This window comes from Mirounga angustirostris, unplaced genomic scaffold (genome assembly GCF_029215605.1).
Source record: "Mirounga angustirostris isolate CCGP_5_RB_7025 unplaced genomic scaffold, mMirAng1.0.hap1 SCAF_6, whole genome shotgun sequence".
NCBI classification, from domain to species: Eukaryota; Metazoa; Chordata; class Mammalia; order Carnivora; family Phocidae; genus Mirounga; species Mirounga angustirostris.
Genome location: NW_026991714.1, coordinates 4,673,660 through 4,691,740, shown reverse-complemented (window position 1 = coordinate 4,691,740; position 18,081 = coordinate 4,673,660). Strand labels below are relative to the sequence as shown.

At 48.6% G+C, this 18,081-nt stretch overlaps 1 protein-coding gene and 1 long non-coding RNA gene across 2 annotated transcripts in view; one reads left to right on the top strand and one right to left on the bottom strand.

Moving 5' to 3' along the window:
- Positions 1 to 3,814, top strand: part of LOC135364695 (uncharacterized) — a 28,371-nt gene extending 24,557 nt beyond the window's left edge. The window contains exons 4-5 of the long non-coding RNA XR_010412167.1: positions 2,279 to 2,671; positions 3,276 to 3,814. This is a non-coding gene — a long non-coding RNA (uncharacterized LOC135364695). The remainder of the gene's footprint in view (positions 1 to 2,278; positions 2,672 to 3,275) is intronic.
- Positions 1 to 12,351, bottom strand: part of LOC123845848 (sodium/potassium-transporting ATPase subunit alpha-4) — a 30,399-nt gene extending 18,048 nt beyond the window's left edge. The window contains exons 1-10 of the mRNA XM_045876702.3: positions 12,202 to 12,351; positions 11,984 to 12,043; positions 10,319 to 10,522; positions 9,693 to 9,806; positions 7,729 to 7,863; positions 7,362 to 7,479; positions 3,811 to 4,079; positions 1,945 to 2,143; positions 1,643 to 1,752; positions 1,354 to 1,488 (exon numbers count right to left, since the gene is read on the bottom strand). Of these exons, the coding sequence (XP_045732658.1) occupies positions 1,354 to 1,488; positions 1,643 to 1,752; positions 1,945 to 2,143; positions 3,811 to 4,079; positions 7,362 to 7,479; positions 7,729 to 7,863; positions 9,693 to 9,806; positions 10,319 to 10,522; positions 11,984 to 12,043; positions 12,202 to 12,351 (1,494 nt within the window). The remainder of the gene's footprint in view (positions 1 to 1,353; positions 1,489 to 1,642; positions 1,753 to 1,944; positions 2,144 to 3,810; positions 4,080 to 7,361; positions 7,480 to 7,728; positions 7,864 to 9,692; positions 9,807 to 10,318; positions 10,523 to 11,983; positions 12,044 to 12,201) is intronic.
- Between the last annotated feature and the right edge of the window lie 5,730 nt (positions 12,352 to 18,081).

Below are 18,081 nucleotides of genomic sequence, written 5' to 3'. Positions count from 1 at the left end.
TGGCCATCCCAACAAATGTCATGGATATGTTTTGCTTTTATTTTAAATCACATGAAGGAAGAAGTATCTACTTCTTTGCAGGCACAGGCTTTAATCCGGTCCTGCCAAGCACAGAATTCTTGTCTGGGTTGTGAGGCCACTGAACGCCAGAAAAAAAAGTAGAAATAAGTTTGCAGTGTGGGCTTAGGAGACCTATCTTATTACACGGACTGGAAGTCAGCTGAGACAAAAAAACTCGGGATCTATTTCTTTAACTCTTACTTGTTCAGTGTTCAATATGAAAAGGCAATTGGGTTTTAAAAACTCAAAACTCTATATAGCTTTTGTCATTTTATTATTGTTTTTTTAGTTATGATTTTTTTTCCCTTGTGAGGAAAATTTGGGGGATCTACTCCTCTCTTAGCAACTTCCAAATACAACACTTGATGAGTTCGCCTGCGCACAGGCCTTGCTAACCTCCTGTGTCTTGTTCTGATGTTAGTACCGTGCTGCTAAAGCGAGCACTCTTCTGCGGTTTCTAAGACAGGAAAACAAAACTGACTTTTGGGGAGTCTCGTTTCTTCTCTGTTACCCACACCTGAACCTCTGACCTTCATGGTAGCGCATGAACTTGGAGGATTCCCCTCCCCTGAGCAAACCGTGACTGTCCTGCGGGGCCCAAACCTGACTGGTGGCACTCCAGTCGTGGGGGCGCCACCCCCCACAGCCCCCTCTTCAAGGTGTGCAGGACCTCCCGTGGGAGAGTCCCACTGGCTTTGCTGGCTGTCCCCTGCACTCGGGGTTAGTGCCCACCACTGCCCCTCAGCCCGCGTATCTCCATCCCTTGTCACGCCTCTCTGGGTAGCGGGTAAAATGCCCCTGAGAGACGAAAACCTTCGCAAACGTGCTGGAGCGCTCGCCCCGCCGCCTACCTGATGGCAGGTGCTAGAATCCAGGCGCGGAATGCAATCATTCCACACTGCCCAGAGGGTAACCTTGCAAACCCAGCCTTATCCTGCAGGGGCAAACCTTGCAGGAGCCACAGAGATGCCTCCGAGGGCTGCCCCAGGCTCTACCGTGAGTGTCACCAACCAGCCTGTCCTACCCACAGGACACTTCCCACGTGCTCTCTCCACAAGAGACGGAGCCTCGCTCTCTGCTTGGGGTCGAATGCCTCTTCCTTTACCACCTGCTCCTCCCTTTCCCTGCTGGTCACTTTCCCTTGAGGTGAGCCTTCCTCTTAATGGGGATGCTGGGTATCCACCGTCTCCATTCTGTTGTTCAGAGGGGAGGCTGAAGGCGAAGGCAAAGCTCCCATTTCCCCAAACGACGAGCCCACCCCCGACCACCATTCTACCCTTGTGGGTTCTGTACCTGGTACTTGTTGGTGGAATTAAAGGGGATCTCTGCCACCTTGGGGTTTTTCTCTCTCATTTCCTTCACAGAGCTGTATGACTGCTCGATGAACTTGAGGAGGGCTGACTCGGAAGCATCCCCTGCTGTTGCCCGCTGCCGGGACGGGATTTGTAGGGTGAGCCCGAGGGATACGGCACAGGGCGAGGGGTGCAATGGGGAGGACCCTAAGCGCCAGGATAGAGATTTCCAGGGAGAGGGCGGGGCATGCCCTTGACCGAGGCATCGTCTCCCCCGCCAGGCCTGATACCTTAGCAATGGGAAGGGTCTCCTGGTGAGCCTTAAAGTCAGCTCGGTTGCAGAGGCCGGCGATTCGGGCCAGGATGAACCAGGTCGCAGAGCCCTTGGCAAACGTTTTCCCTAGGGAGAAGGAGAGGCTGTGAGCAGGATGGGGGTGGGGAGTTTAAAGCAGGGACTTACTCGCATCCTGCTCTGTCCCCCAGCACTTGACAGAGAAAACCCTCGTCTGCACTCAGGGCCCAGCCGTCTCCCGTGTCCGCACACCCGCCCCCGGCCCCTCCACGCATGGCTCACCCATACCACTCGAATCACCAGTCTGCTCTTCGCTGGTGTCAGCCTTGTATATGGTCTTGTCGAACCACATGTGGGCGACGGTCATGCGGTTCTGGGTGAGGGTGCCCGTCTTGTCGGAGCAGATGGTAGAGGTGGAGCCCAGCGTCTCCACTGCCTCCAGATTCTTCACCAGGCAGTTCTTCTGCGCCATGCGCTTGGCGGTCAGGGTCAGAGACACCTAAGGCCATGAAGAGGGCTGAGAATTAATGGCGACGAAGTGCTCGGCTGCTCGCACCACTTTGTGTTTGGGAAATCGGATTGTTCGTATTGCTATTGTAATTTTGGAACTTCTTTCCCTTTTGTGTCCACCTAGTCTTTAGCGATTCCACGTCCGGCCACAGGAAGGAGATCAGGAGAGTGATGGTGTTCGTGCTTCACAGCATAGCTCGGAAAAAAGCGCATCTTCCTTCACCAGGGGAACATAGCGTGTGACCTTGTCCCTGGAATACTCTGCTCCCCCAGGATCCTTTCGTCTTTTCTGTTCAGCAGCCCCTTTCCGGTCAAGTTCAGGGACCATGTCGATAGCTAACCTTTCATTGTGGGGTAAGGGGGCTGGTACCAATAGTTAGAAAAAAAGAAGAAAACAGGGGAGAATCATGAAGTCGAGAAGGAATATTGCACCACTGGAAAGGACTTGAGAAATTATTTAAACTGGGACATTTTTGTTGACATTAATTATGCGGACCATACGTTCAGTGAACGTCAGGTGTGTGGCAGGGTTGTTTTAAAAACTAATCAGTTCTGGGGCGCCTGGGTGGCTCAGTTGGTTAAGCGACTGCCTTTGGCTCAGGTCATGATCCTGGAGTCCCGGGATCGAGTCCCGCATCGGGCTCCCTGCTCGGCAGGGAGTCTGCTGCTCCCTCTGACCCTCCCCCCTCTTGTGCTCTTTCTCGCTCTCAAATAAATAAATAAAATCTTTAAAAATAAATAAATAAATAAAATAAAATAAAAATAAAAAAAATAAAAAATAATCAGTTCTTAGGCTATGGTTATATTAATACAGAATTCTAATCGTGGGGTTATGATTTATTTACATATTATCACTAGTCCTGAGGTTTTTGTGCTAACCAACCACACCCTGAGTATTATTCTCATTTCTATTTTAAGAAGGATATTGATAATCTAGAGCATAGCTCCAACAGGTGATCAGTAAGCCAAGGGGTCAGAAGACTGTGTCCTGTGAAGAACAACTAGAGGAAAGGGGACAATTTCACCTCCCACCAGGGAGTTTGAGGAGGCAGGATGGCTCCCGTCAATCAAAAGCGTAGTTTGTAAAAGAGAGAGAAATGACTTGTTTTGTGTTTCTTCAGGTGGGAAAACTGGGACCAAACAGGAAGTCGTATTTCTGCTCAACACAATGAAATCCAGCTAGAGCAACCCAGCGGTGAAATGAGCGGAGACCGAAAGGGGCGGGCTTCCCAGGACTAGAAATAATCGTCATCTCCCATGGATTGTGCACAAGATATTCAGCATTGGTGGAAAGGTTGGATTTCTCTGGGCTTTGAAGTCCTTTCCAATAAGATTCTGTAGTTCTGAATTCATCTTCCTCTAGAAACCGATGATTAATTAAATTGACGCCTGGAGATGTTCCGTGATTTGGCCAAGTTCACTGGCCGGTACAGGCTAGACTAACTCACTGCTGGTGACAGAATCTAAGTGCTTCCTGCACTGCAACTCATGGAGAAGAAAGAGAAGGCACCAGAAAATGTGGATGGAGGAAGTCAAGGTCCTGTGGGAGCTAAGTGGTTGACACTTGAGAGATTCACTAGCAAAAGAGATACAAACGATTTCACCCCCTGGGGCGGTGTGTCTGCCCAGAGGCCACCCTCCACCTTGGCTACTCACGGTGACAGTGGCCAGCAGCCCCTCGGGCACATTGGCCACGATGATGCCGATGAGAAAAATGACAGCCTCCAGCCAGCCATAGCCCAAGATCAGCGAGAATCCGAAGAAAGAGACACCAAGGAAGATGGCCACCGCTGTGATCAGGTGGATGAAGTGCTCGATCTCTGCAGCAATGGGGGTCTTGCTGACCCCCAGGCCTGATGTCAGAGAGGCGATGCGGCCCATCACTGTGGAGTCTCCCGTAGCGATCACAATGCCCCGAGCTGTTCCTGCGGAGCAATGGGGAGGTCTGAGGTGGGGGCGCTGCTGGCTTTCGTTCCTACAAGGAGAACGCTGTCAGTGGTCAAAAGCAAGGTGGACACTCAACACCGTCCGAGAGGCTCTTGTAGTCTATGCTCCTCATATTTAGTTTATACAAGTAAGGTTCTCCTCGCCCAAAAAATCTCTGAGATTTCACAGTTCTCCACTTTCATGGACTCATTGCCTTCCCCGTCAAGAAGGTCTTCATTACACTTAATCTAAATGTCTTCTATTGCCTGTATGTTTCTTATTTTGCCCTCAGCGGCTGAATAGTTTCTAGACCCCCAGGAGTCGGGGTCGCCCTTCTGCTAGAGTCCTCCCTCCCAACATCTGGTTATTCACTACCCCAGTGGTTCTCCGTGGGTGGCCGTTTGCCCACCCAGGAGACATTGGGCAGTGGCTGGAGGCATCTTGGTTGTCCCAGCTGGGGTGGGAGGGGCTGCTCCTGGCATCTGGCGGGTAGAGGGCAGGGGTGCAGCTACACATCCTGCAAATGACCGGAGCGCCGCCACCCCCCCAAAGGAAGAATTATGCTGCCCTAATGGTGATAGTATGGAGGCTGGGGAACCGAGCCCCTCCCTGTTCCGCCTGCTGGAGCCAGCCTGACCCCTGCCGGGGAGCAAAGCCGTAGCAGCTCTAGGCCTCTCGCTCCCGGCGCCGCCCCCGGAGTCAGAAGGGGGACTTGGACGTCCTGTTGGGCTTTACACGCGTGGGATGCCGGCCACTCACCTACGTGGCTTGAAATGAGGGGCCTGACAAGGTTCTTGGCTCAGAACAATTTTCCGGCTTTATACACACAGTGGCTGAAATTCCTTCCCTTCCAAGTCACGGTCAGAATCACCCAGAAAAGCCACGTACTCTAGAAATATCACTTGTTTTAGGATCAGAAGGACTCCGGCTGGGAGTTCAGCTTTCCAGCGGGGCAGCTGTTGGCCCGGGGCCAGCTCCGTACCCGCTGGCCCTCGGGCTGCCTCAGCTCTAAGAGGGGATGGAAGCGTCCACGAAGCTGTGAGGAGTAAAGGTTATTCCAGGAGCCTAGGACAGGACTGGGCGCAGTGGAGGCACGCAAATGTTGGTTTCTTTCTTCGTCTAGATGGATTTGGGGTCTTGAGAAGGACTGATACAGAATGATGCGTGGGACTGAGTAGGGGTGATTCTACTCCAGCAACTCCCACAAACACCCTGCACAGAGCGGCCGCTGCATGTCCAGGGTGGCCTCTGCTGAGGGAGCCTGAGAGTGGGGTCCCGCCCAGATGGCCACAAGCGGGGTGCTCGTGGTGTTCGGGGGAAGAGGGGCTCCGGTACGAGGCCTCTGCAGATGGGCTCCACAGCGGCCGCCCGCCAGAGGGCTGCCTGCTGGACGTGTTCACAGAGCCTTGTCGAAGACACTACAGGAACTGAGAGGTGCTGAGAGGGTTTGGGGTTGGGGGCGGGGGTGGAGTATGGCACTACGTGTATATCTATTTTGTGCCAGGGTTTGGTCTAGTTCTTCCTTTTTACTCCTTCATGGGTTTCCCCATGCACAGAGAGGCAGGATCTAGTAATGAATCCCCTGTGTCTGGAGACAGGATGGGTTGATGTCAGCCTGGGGAAGGTCAAGCCCATGGGCAAGCCTCCCGTACCCAAGGCCAGACGGACGCCCCGTACTCCGCACATCGCCAGGGAGACAGCTCAGGCCCCATGGGGATGCATGAGAGCCCAAAGACAGAGACGTCTGTACCTGCAGCCCCGTCGGGACCACGGCCATGAAATTAGGGAGGTGAGGGCCTGGGATAAAGGTTAAAGGTGTGCTCCTCGTTTGCAAAGTGCACAGATATTCCTCAGTTCAAGAGTCAAGAGCTCCTTCAAACTAGCTCCACCCCCTTGGCCCCGTCTCGCATCCCTCTGGTCTCCGACTAAAGCCTCCTCCATCTGGGCCAGACCCTTGTTTCTCGGAGGGGGTGCCACCACCCACCTTCCTCCCCTTATCTGAAGCATATACTTTGCTGACCAAAAACCTACTTGGGGAGGACAAATGTAAGCAAAACTTTTTCCTAAAATGTAATAATATAAATCCAGTGTTTTTGAAGGAAGCTTGCTGACCTGCATCTTTCTGCCCAATCAAAATTAAAAAATCAAAAGATTAAAAAATTAATTAATTAAAAAAATTAAATGGTGATTCGAGGCGGAGAGAAGATTCAGATTAAAAAAATGTTAAATTAAAAATTAAAAAAATTAAGATTAAAAAAATTTTAAAAATTAAAAAAAATGTTTCAATATGTATTTTATTTTCTGGTTGGATTCTTCTTCAGCTTTATTGTTACTCTCATTTTTAAAAATATTTTTCAAGTGAATAGCTTCATGACCAGAGAGGTCATTGGCAAGCTTTATCCCAGATAAGGGTCTGTGGAAGGAGCACAGGCTTTGGGAGACGGACTCGCACTAGATCCTCGAGTCTCCGCTTTCCTACGGGCTTGTGCTCTTGGACACCGCATTTCATTTCTTTGAGCTCTTCATATGCAAAATAGAGTGCAGGTTTGTTGTGTAGTGTCCTGAGAGTCAGACCCATCTGTAACACTTGGCACATGCCAGGCGTTCAATTAAAAAAAATAGCTGTTTCTTAGTTACCCAAACATTTATTCTTAAGTACGAGTAATGGCTTTCACGTGTGTTCCAGAGAGTCTTGCAGGCCTCCTTAAGGGGGAAGGTTGACATGAGACTGAGTCCGTTGTTACCACCTTGGCCAGAACTGCCTCCCAGTTCAAGGGTGTCTTACGTTCTAGGAGCAAAGCCAAAGTGTGAGTGGCATCTCTGGTAACTCCAGTTTCCAATGCCAGTGCCTCCCTGGAATAGTGAGAAGTTGCGGCTCCTCTCAGAAGAAGACTGACCTAGCAGGGCTGAGTAACTTTCTGCTCTCATGTGCTATTTTCAACTTCTAGAGCATAGTCCATTCACCAGCCAGAATAATACGGAGCTGACGATTGCAGGGCACTTCCCACATGGTAGGTTTTGTGCTAAGCATTGTATATGCATGATCTCCTTGGGTCCACATGAAAATCTACAGGATAGCGACTCTTAGTATCATCAGGGTGCAAATGTGGAAATGGTGGCTTTGAACTTTCACCAAAGGTCATACAGCTCATGAGTGATGGAAGACCTAGACTGTTCACCAGCTCTTGCCTACCCAATGACCTTTCGAAGATAGAGCATTCCTAAAATCTTTATTTGAATCTCTGCTTTTGAAACTAGGCTATTTATGATGTGATGCTCACCTTCCACACAGTTGGTGGAGAAGAAGCAGATGTTGTGGGTCTCCAGAGGGTTCTCATGGGTGAACTCGGGGGAGCGGGTCTGAGGCTCTGACTCTCCCGTCAAGGATGAGTTGTCCACCTGGGATGGGCAGGAGGATGGGACGTAAAGTGAACATGGGAAGAAAAGTTCCTTTGTAAAGATAACACATCTTTATCTTCCACCAACACCATCATTACTGGTGTGCAGACACCAGCCCCTGTTGGCTCCGACCTCAAATTTGCACCTGTAACTTCTTGAGGTTCTGAATAATAAGATCATGCTTTCTTTCACTGAGTCCAGATCACTACAGTGCTTGGCCCCCTCCCGTAGCTTCCCGCATCCTCTCACCTTACATCCTTGTGAGGAGATGAGCCGGAGGTCAGCTGGGATTCGGTCTCCGCCCTTCACTTCTACCAGATCTCCTACCACCACATCCTCCACGTTGATCTGAATCTTCTCTCCGCCTCGAATCACCAGAGCTTGCTGTGAGAAGAGAGTGCAGGGTTATTTCCAAAGCTTTCTGCTTCCCCCATACCCGCTCCTGGCCTATAAGCTCCTGTTCCTGGTCTTCTTCCTTCCGACTCCCTTCCTCACGCTGTCACTCACCACACCACCCTTGAAGGTCTCTTTGGCAGATTGCAAATTCTTACCATCCCTGTCCTTCGCAGCATGACTCTGATGACCCTCTCTCTAAGAGATGGGGGTGTCTGTCTCTCCGTCCTTACACTTAGGCTTGGCTACACGGCTTGCTTCGGCTCATAAGACGTTACAAGCATAATGCAAGCAGGGGCTTAAAAAGTGGGGGCTTGCCCTGTCGTCCCTGGGAACCCCTCTTCCACCGTATCGAGCAAGCCTGTGCTGGCCTCCTGGAGGAAGAGAGGTCATAAGGAGAAAGGCTCCAGCGGTCACAGCCATCTCAGCCATCCCCGGACATGGGGATGAGGTCACCTGCGACCGTCCAGCACCCCTCAGCCCAGCCCAGATCAGAATAGCCCTGCCACAGAAGTGTGGGAACGGCTATTTTTGTTGTTCTGAGCCACTAAGTTTGGGATGGCTTGTTAGGCAGCAAAAGCTAATGAATGGTCCCCCAACTCCTACTTCATTTTACCAAAGCATCATCCCCTGCCTGAACTCTCACCCAAGGGAGGAATTAATTTATGTTGACACCAAAGGGAAGAGATTCTGGGCTATAACACTAGAACATGACTGTGCTGTCGGTAAATTCTGGAGCCTTTTCTTTCCAAGTTTCCAGCTCTGTGCCTAGAAACCTCTTTTTGCTATCATATTATTTCCAGATGCTTAAACATATTAGAAAATAATCTAAACTTTCAGAAAAGTGGCAAGCATAAAAATTGTACCAAGAATACTTGTAATGACCTTTACCCAGATTCACCTGTTGACATTGTACCCCATTTGCTTTGTCCTTTGGTCACTGTCTGCACACATGTATGTATGTGAACACTTCTTTGCCTGCACCCTCTGAGGTAAGTCACATACATGACGATCTTCTATCCTGCGTACTTCAGTGCACGCGTCCCAAGAACTAGTGTGTTAATACCCACAACGTGGTTGTCGATTTCACTAGATTTCACTTTGACACCGTACTGTCCTCTACTGTTTGCATTCCAGCTTTGTCAGGACCCCATATGTCCTTTGCCACATTACTTCCTCCTTAGGCATAGGATTCAGTCTCAGTCAGGTATTGCATTTAGTTGTCATGCCCCTTTAGCCCCCTGTAATCTGGAACATTCTCACAGCTGTTGTTTGTCTTTTTTTTTTTTTTTTTTTTTGAGAGAGAGAGAGAGAGAGAGCTTGCATGAGGTGGGGCGGGGGGTTGCAGAGGGAGAGGGAGAAAGAGAATCCCAAGCAGACTCCACTCCCAGTGCGGAGCCCAAGGCAGGGCTCGATCTCATGATCCTGAGATCACGACCTGAGCCGAAATCAGGAGTCGGATGCTTAACTGACTGAGCCGCCCCTGTTCTTTGTCTTCAAAGCCACTGACATTTGGAGAATCCAGCCTCTCCAACCTCCTTTGTACCTCCCCCACTTTTACTAGAATGTTCTCATTTGGGGCTTCAGATTATGCTCGTCACATTCAGATTATGCATTCCAGGCCAGACTACTTCATAGGTGTTCCTGTGTCTTTCTCAGGGTACTTCTAGGCATGATAGAGTAAATCTGAAGGACCCTCATCCTCATCACCACCCTCACTCAGTTCACACAGTGTAGGGTATAATTTTCTGGGGACTCAAAAACTGTGTGTTTGGCCACATTCTGCACCTCTCTCACTAGATCCTCCACACCAATCCTACCTGAGGCACCATGTTTCTGAAAGACTCCATGATCTTGGAGCTCTTGGCCTCCTGGTAGTAGGAGAAGCAGCCAGTGATGATGACCACGACAACCAGCATGATGCCCAGGTACAGCTGCGGGCGGGGAAACAAAGGGTTCATCAGGAGGTCTTTTCCTTCCTCTTCACCCTCAGAAAATCAGCTTGCAAGGGTAACAGCTAAGGAAGAGTCCGAGGCAGGGTGCCTCACTCAGAGCCCTGAGTTTGGGTGAGGGCCAGCAGGATGCAGCAAACACCCAGGAAGGCTGTTCATGGGCTTGGGGGAGGGGGGGGAGAGCCAGGGTGGGAGCTCAAAGAAATGAAAATTCTGGCAAAGAGAAAGGGGCTGCAGAGCACTTTGATGACCAGTCAGGAAGATAATCAAAGGAGAGCAAGTTTCTGGGCGAAACCATGGCTCTCAGGGAGCTGAATCAGTAGCTTGCTAGGTAAAAGGCTAGGGAAACCAGGAGGGACCAAGGCCTCCCTTGGCAAATCCTGGGAGTACTAGGGATCTGGGCCAGAGGCCTTCGGGAGTGCAAGGCTGCTGAGCAGAAGAGTGTCAGGGCTAAGCAGAGACTGGGCTGGGCACGAGCAGCTGAACAGACTCACGTTATCTTTGGTAAGCTCCTCCTTGTAGTGTAACTGGATGCCATAGGCCACGAAGCAGAGAATGGCACCAATCCAGAGTGGGATCGAGAAGCCACCGAACAGCTGTTTACAGAACTTGACCCATTTTGAAGTGGTGGGGGGCGCGGTAAGTGTATTGGGTCCATCTTGTCTTAAGATTTCCTGTGCCCTTCTGGGGCTCAGGCCCTGTGTGGAGAGGAAATAGGAAAGGACAGAGAGCCATGAGCAGAGAAGCAGCTACAGGGAAGCTCAGAGGTGCCATTTATAACCCCAGGTGTGTCTACAGACCAATGGAGCTCTCTGAAGGTCACCCTGGAAGCTCTTCCTAGAGTTTGCAGTACAGAAGAGATCTCCCTTGTTTAGCACAGTTACATAGGAAGGATTTGTAGTTGGTGGACTGATTCACAAACCTTTTGAACTCCTATCTTGGGCGGGTACTGTGGTAGGACAGCAGAATGAGTGGGAACGGTCCCCCCCTTACGGAGCGCCACCCTAGTGGGAGGTAACGGTCAACAGTTCACGGTATAATGAGCGAGGCTAATGCAATGATGGGGTACAATACCTTATGTCAATAACATGAGGACATTTACACTTTGACTCTTAGACATGGGGGAAAAAACGCCAACCAAACACACGCAGGTACAGATTCCCACTGGAGCCTTGTGTGCTTTTCCTTCTGAGAGTAATAGCAGAACCCACCAGAGGATTAGGAAACAAGCTCTCCTTCATCCCCACTGGACACCCCAGCTTCCCCTGAAAAACGTACGACTTGAATGAAAGCAGGACAAGCCTCATTCGTGCCTCCCTGGTTACCAGACAAAGTCCCTTCGGTGAAGAAATTCTAGAACTAAAAACTTACGTTTTGCGGGCCTTTAAGTTTTTATTTGTGGTCCTCGTATTAGTGGTAGCAATACTAAGGGTAATAGAATATGTGGTTTTACTGTTGAAGTGTGGTCTGGGGGGCCCATGGGGTCCCGCGATCAGATGATTTTCACAATAGTGCTAAATCATGGTTCGCCTTTTTCCATTCTTGCTCTTGAGCGTATGGTCACATATCACAACAGACTTAATACTGAAAATATATGGGAATCCAGCTGCCTTTTCTTAAAAAACTAGACATTTAAAAAAAAAGCTAGACATTAAAGAGGTTTGCAGAAATGTCAAACGCCACTAAGTTTTTGTTTGGGAAAATAGTTGTCATACAAATATTATTTATACTAATATATAATGGATTTACTCTTGTTTTTAAATGAATTAGGAAGTATTTTTTAATTTTCTCAATTTTAATGTTGAAGATGATAGCTATGGATAGATGTAACTCACAAAAACAAAAGCTCTTTAGGGTCTTGAGAATTTATGAGAGCGGAGAGGGGGCCCCGGGGACAAGGGTTGGAGAAGTGTATTCTCCTTTCTCTCATCTGACCCTGAACTCTGGGGCATTACCGTGCTGGGCTTTCCTCAGTGTGTGTGCCGGGGAATTTGGCTGGGAGGAGGGAAGGGTAACAACATTGACCTGGAAGTTAGGGCCCCGAGAGCTGGAAGTTAGGGCCCCGACTTGCAGCTCCACTGCTGCCCCCCCGGGGATGGGGTGGGGGCTCCGCATCGGAAGGAGACCCTCGGCCTCCAGCAGGGGCTTCCTTTGCTCACCATCGTTAGGTCCACGGAGTACTTGGAGCTCAGCTCTTCCAAGGTTAATTTGTGATCCTCCTGAGGGGACAGTGGAGTTGTTGGGGGATGGGTGGTGACCCGGGTCATTTCCAGGGGAGGGGGAGAAGCCCCTGGGGCGGAGGGCCCGGCCTGGGGGTGCCGTCAGGGCGGGAGGGGCCGGGCTGCAGGGCTGAGGAGAGCAGCTGGGGGGTTCTCACCAGGACCACTTCCTTCTTCAGCTCCTCCAATGCAGTCTTTTTTTTCCTCTTCATTTTTCTTCTCTTCCCCATTTTAGACCCCCTTTTAGGTCTTGGGCTTGGGTTCTGCTCGTGAGGGGTCACGGTCCCCTTCTTCCCCCCGCGCCCCATTGTCCTCCCTAGATATGGCTGACCCAGCTCAGCTGGTGGGGAGGAAGCCAAGGGCGAGGTGAAGAAGTGGGGAGGCACAGGGAGAAGCGGCGGGGTGGGGGGGACAGAGGACGGGGAGGGCCAGGGAGTGAGGAGGAGAGGGCAGGGGGAACACCGCCCGGGGAGAGCAGAGGCCGGAGGTGGGCTCCAGGGAAGGGGAGGCCAAGCAGGAGGCAGGCAGCAGGCGGCAGGCCAGGGCTGGGGACACTATGGGGGCAGCCTCGGCGAGGAGGTGCAGATGCTGAGGGCGCCAAGCAGGTGGGTCAGGGGGAGGTGGCCCCTGGCCCAGGCCCTGTGGGTGCCGTGGCAACCCCCAGGTCTGTGGTCACAAAGGCCTCAGGACAGTTCTGGCCCAGAGTCCAGGAGTCCCGTCTCCGGGCTGGAGGGCGACAGGAGCAGGACCCGCCTCAGCGAGAACGTCAGCGTGAGCGCCAGACTGGACCCAGGTCCCAGCTGGGTCTTGCCGGCTTCCGGGGCTCACCCGGACCCTTGGCAGCTGACAAAAAAAAAATAAAGCAGGCCCTGTGTGTGAGCATGTTCTTACTGAGGCCTGCTTCTCCGCCCTCCTTGACCTCGAGCTTTTAGTTTTAGGAGATTACAGCAGAATAGGTCAGATCTTGGGCATTTGAATCAGTCCTGGGTTTGAATCCTGACTCCTCTGCTCACCAGCTGTGTGGCTTTGAGCAAGTTACCTAACCTCTTTGTGTCTCTCTTTCCTCGTCTGTAAGGGGGATACTGTCTACCTAAGGTGGCAAGAGTCAGGATTAAATTGAGGTGCTCTGTGTAAAGCATAATGTCTCATATACGTAGTATGTGCTCAAGAAATAGCTTGAATTAACTGTTTTTAGTTTCACTTGTGGCTTAATGTGCAGCTCTTCTTTTTTTTTTTTTTTTAAGATTTTATTTATTTATTTGACAGAGAGAGACACAGCGAGAGCAGGAACACAAGCAGGGTGAGTGGGAGAGGGAGAAGCAGGCTTCCTGCAGAGCAGGGAACCCAATGTGGGGCTCGATCCCAGGACCCTGGGATCATGACCTGAGCCGAAGGCAGACGCTTAACGACTGAGCCACCCAGACGTCCCAATGTGCAGCTCTTCTTAGTGTGAATAGAACTATTCTTTTCTGCATGACAGCCTTGTATTTCCTCATTTTAATAGGACATATTTTTCTTTTCTGTTCTCCTTCTTTGACATCTCGGTAAGTACTTCGATAAAGTTAATTTTATTTATGTTTTATGTCTAAATACCTCCTCCTAAAAAGGATCTCTGAAGCAGCTGTATATTTCTATCATTTATAGATTTTCTCCGTTATGCATGCTGCAGACATTTTCCCTTTCTGATCTTGTCTGATATTTGTTTTACTGCATTTGAGTATGGCATGCTTTTTAAAAATATGACTGCACCAAAAAAAAAAAAATACGGCTACATCAGAAAACATCATCTTGGTGCTGACGCAATGCTCCTTCTCTATTCAGAAATAGAGATTCTCCCTCCCTGCTGGGACAATGATGATCTGTTTCTTCCCTAGATCAGATTGGGTTTTTCTTCTCTCTATTAAAAATGTACAAAATAAAAACTGCAAATCTCACTTCCCCACTGTTACTGCTCTTGACAGTGTGTGTACATCCTTCCAGTCTTTTCTCTGTGTATACACATAGAATCTCGAAGAAAATACCTTCTTAATCTGTATAGAATCGTCCACGTCCCCTTTGGTTGTCAGTCTGTTGTGTTTGAGCGGCTCTGTGTGTAACATCTGCGATGTGTTCCAGATTCTGCCGTGACCGTGAGCTGTTCAGTCATTCCCCTCTTGATGGATTTATAGGATAATTTCCTTTTCTTTTGAATCATTAGAAACATCGCTGCAGTAGCAACTTCCTACAGAGTTCCCTTTAGGTCCCTGAGCTTCAGTTTCCGTGGAATCGATTTCTGTTGCTGAATCATAGGTTCCTCTCATCTAAAGTTTTAGAAATTCTGCCAGATTGCTCTTGGAAAGGGCTCTTCCTATATGAGTCCCAGCGACGAGAGGCAAGTGTGTGATCGCATCGGATGACTTTGATCTTTCTTATTTCCACCGTTATAATTGTTGAAATTTTTTATCTTATAGTTTTAATTTGCATTTCTTTACTGTCTAGGTGAGCATTTTTTCCCTTATAGCTAATGGGCTTTCTGGAGTTCATTTTTCTTTCTGTGAATTGTTCTTATACTTTTTCCAGTTTCCCACTGTTCTCTTATTCTTAGGGATTTCCCTCCAGTCTTCGTGTGTAATCATGAAGCCCTTGAGAGCAAGGATCGAATTAAAGTTAAAATCACCAAGCTCACATCTATGTGAGCACAGCCCTCAGCCCAGCCTTGCACATGGGAGGTCCCCCCCACCCCATCAAGCAACTTGACTGACATAGAATCAATTGAAATTATTTTTGGAAACCCCATTCTGTTCCACAGATCTTAGCTCAAAAATCTCCCTCTTTAGAGAGGCCTTCTGATTGCCAAACCCAATATAGCTGCCCTCCCAACTCCACCCCCATCCCCACCCCTCACCCCCCACCCTCCACCCCCAATTCCCACCCCTCATGCCCCCCACCCTCCACACCCCCACCCCTCACTGCCCCCACACCCCAACATGCAGCCCTCAATCCATCCCTGTGACCTTCACTGTACTCCCCACCTTCTTAAATCATCCGTCCACTTATCTGTTGACTTGTTAATTGTTTCTCCGTGACTGTGATTGTGGGGACTTTTCCTGGCTTATTCACGGCTGTATACCCAGTTCCCAGAATAGCTCAGAGTGGCTGGTCCACAAATAGTCCCTAAGAATATGTTGAATGAATGATGAACTTGCAGGTTTTATCTTAATGTTCAAGGTTTTGTTGATTGCCACTTTGGTCTGCCATGGTTTAAAATCTGTTAAGGTCCCTATGGTAGCCCCACAGTTGTCTGCTCTTGGGTTTCATAATTACTTATAACGAACTCTGATGTTCTTGCCTGACCCCTCTTGCAGCCAAATGTCACAACCAACATGTCATGTTCTGTAAAAACACTGAGGATTTTGATATTGGATTGAGTCTTGAGAGGAACTTCTGTTTCTCTTTCCTACGTTCTGTCTCCCAGACAGCAGTCGGGATTAGCAATCCCCGTGTTCCTGTTTGTCTTTGTTACCCTCGTTGCGCTTTTAAAGTTTCTTTAGTAAGTGCCATATGTCACGCACACGAAATCTTGAGTGCAATCGGCTTTGGTTCTGTTGTAAATGGAAGCTGTTTGTACTGTATTTTCTGTCTCACTGATTTTAGGGATACGTGTGATGTTTGAAAGAACTGTTATCTCCTACCCTGTGGCTTTGAACTCATTGCTTCTAGGCTTTGTTGTTGTTGTTGTTCTTGCTGTTGCTTTGTTTTGGAGGACTTCCTTGGATTTTTTAGGTATTTAACATCTCCTTTGTCCCTTTATTTAGACCATTTATTTATTTATTTATTTATTTATTTATTATTTATTTATTATTTATTTATTTTATTTTTTTTAAAGATTTTTTTTATTTATTTGACAGAGCACAAGCAGAGGGAGAGAGAGGGAGAAGCAGGTTCCCTACTGAGCAAGGAGCCCGATATGGGACTCGATCCCAGGACCCTGGGATCATGACCTGGGCCGAAGGCAGCCACTTAACCGACTGAGCCACCCAGGCGTCCCTATTTAGACCATTTAAATATAAAGTCCTAATTCAGGATTTGAAATGTTGCTGGTGCTTTTCTTGTGGTTGTTATGATAGTTCTCCTGATGTACTGCATCTCCTCCTCTCTTCTCTGAGCACGACGGCTCTTCCTATATGCTTTTTCTTCCCACATTTTAATCCAGAATAGATGTTGAATTTTACTGATTACTTTCTCAACATTTTTTTGAAATGACTAATCATTTTTTCTAGTAAACGTTAGTTGTTAGTTTTCCATATAATATATTGTACTTGCATTCCGTGAGGTACTGGTCATCATTATAGATATATTTCATTAAATTTTATCAAAACTGTATTTGTCTCATAAAATAGGCTGGGCGATACAGTTTTTTTTTTTCTGTATTCTAGTACAGTTGAAATAACATAAGGATGTCTTTGAGGAATTTGGAAAAAAAATCCTCCACTGAATTCAATGGAGCTGAGGATGTTTTTGAAAGACTCATTAAAAAAAAAAAAAAGACTCATTAAAAAAAAAATCAATTAGTGGGGGTGCCTGAGTGGCTCGTTGTTAAGTGTCTGCCTTCAGCTCAGGTCATGATCCCAGGGTCCTGGGACCGAGCCCCACATCATGCTCCCTGCTCTGAGGGGAGTCTGCTTTTCCCTCTGCCTCTGCCCCTGCTTGTGTTTCTGGTCTCACTCTCTCTCTCGCTCTCGTCAAATAAATAAAATCTCTAAAAATATATCGTTTAGTTAACATATAGTGTGTTATTAGTTTCAGAGGTAGAGGTCAGTGATTCATCAGTTGCATATAACACGCAGTGCTCATGACATCACGTGCCCTCCTTAATGCCCGTCACCCCCCTCCCCTCCAACAGCCCTCACTTTGTTTCCTATAATTAGGAGTCTCTTATGGTCTGTCTCCCTCTCTGATTTCATTTTGTATCAGATGTCTTCTCTTGATAGTGATCTACTCATTTTTTCCTATTTTTTGCTACATTCTTAGCGTTATGAATATTTAGCTTGTCATCTGTCTCTGATGAGTCATCACGTTTCCTATTCCGTAGATAAAAACGAAAGGCCATGGAAAGCATTTCTGCCTGGATCAAAGGTTGGCCTTAACCTCTGGCACTCCCTCCACCTTGGGCTAAATCCTCTAGCAGACTGATGAATCTCTTTGTCTTTTTTCTTACTCCGCTGCAGCATCTTTAAGCTGCAATCCTCTCCCTTTGCCTGGCTCTAATCACCTGGGTCTGCCCAGCCCCTCCGGCTCCACCGTTCATTTCCCACAGATTCCTGGCTCCCTCCCCAAAACCGCCCCCCAGTTCACTAAACCACTGGGCTGACCAGGTTCCCCCTGGGCCCACAGGCTGGCTGTCCCTGGGGCTGCAGTGAGCGTGAGTGTGGCTAAGAGGCTGGCCCTGGAGCCACGGGGATGGAGAGTCAGAGCCTGATTCTGATGCACATCCTGGAAACTTTGACGACGTGATTTAACCCTTCCAAGCAGGGGGCACCTGGGTGGCTCAGTCAGTTGAGGTCCGGTTCTTGGGCTCTTGATCTCGGGGTTGTGAGTTCAAGCCCCGTGTTGGGCTCCATGCTAGACCTGGAGCCTTCTTAAAAATAAGTAAATGACCCTTCCAAGCTGAAGTTTTCTCCTCTGTAAATTAAAGACAACAGTAGTGTCCATCTTCCCGGATCCCGAGGATACTTTCAGTCATCCGGCCCATCTTTATTAATAGCCCAGTATGTATCTGGCATTGTTTTAGATAGTTAAAGATTAAGGTGGTGAATAAAAGAAAAAAAAATCCCTTTGTGCATGGAACTTATGTTGCAGAAGGAGTCAGGCAAACAAACAAAAAAAGTACAAACAACTCTATGTATACTTGAATTGTATATATATTTTCTCTCTAAACTTGAGGTAGTAAGCATTTACGAATAAAAACAAAGAGAATGGTGGACAAGCTGCTGTAAGTGCAATTTTATTTTATTTTTTAAGATTTTATTTATTTGCGAGAGAGTGTGAGCAAGAGAGCA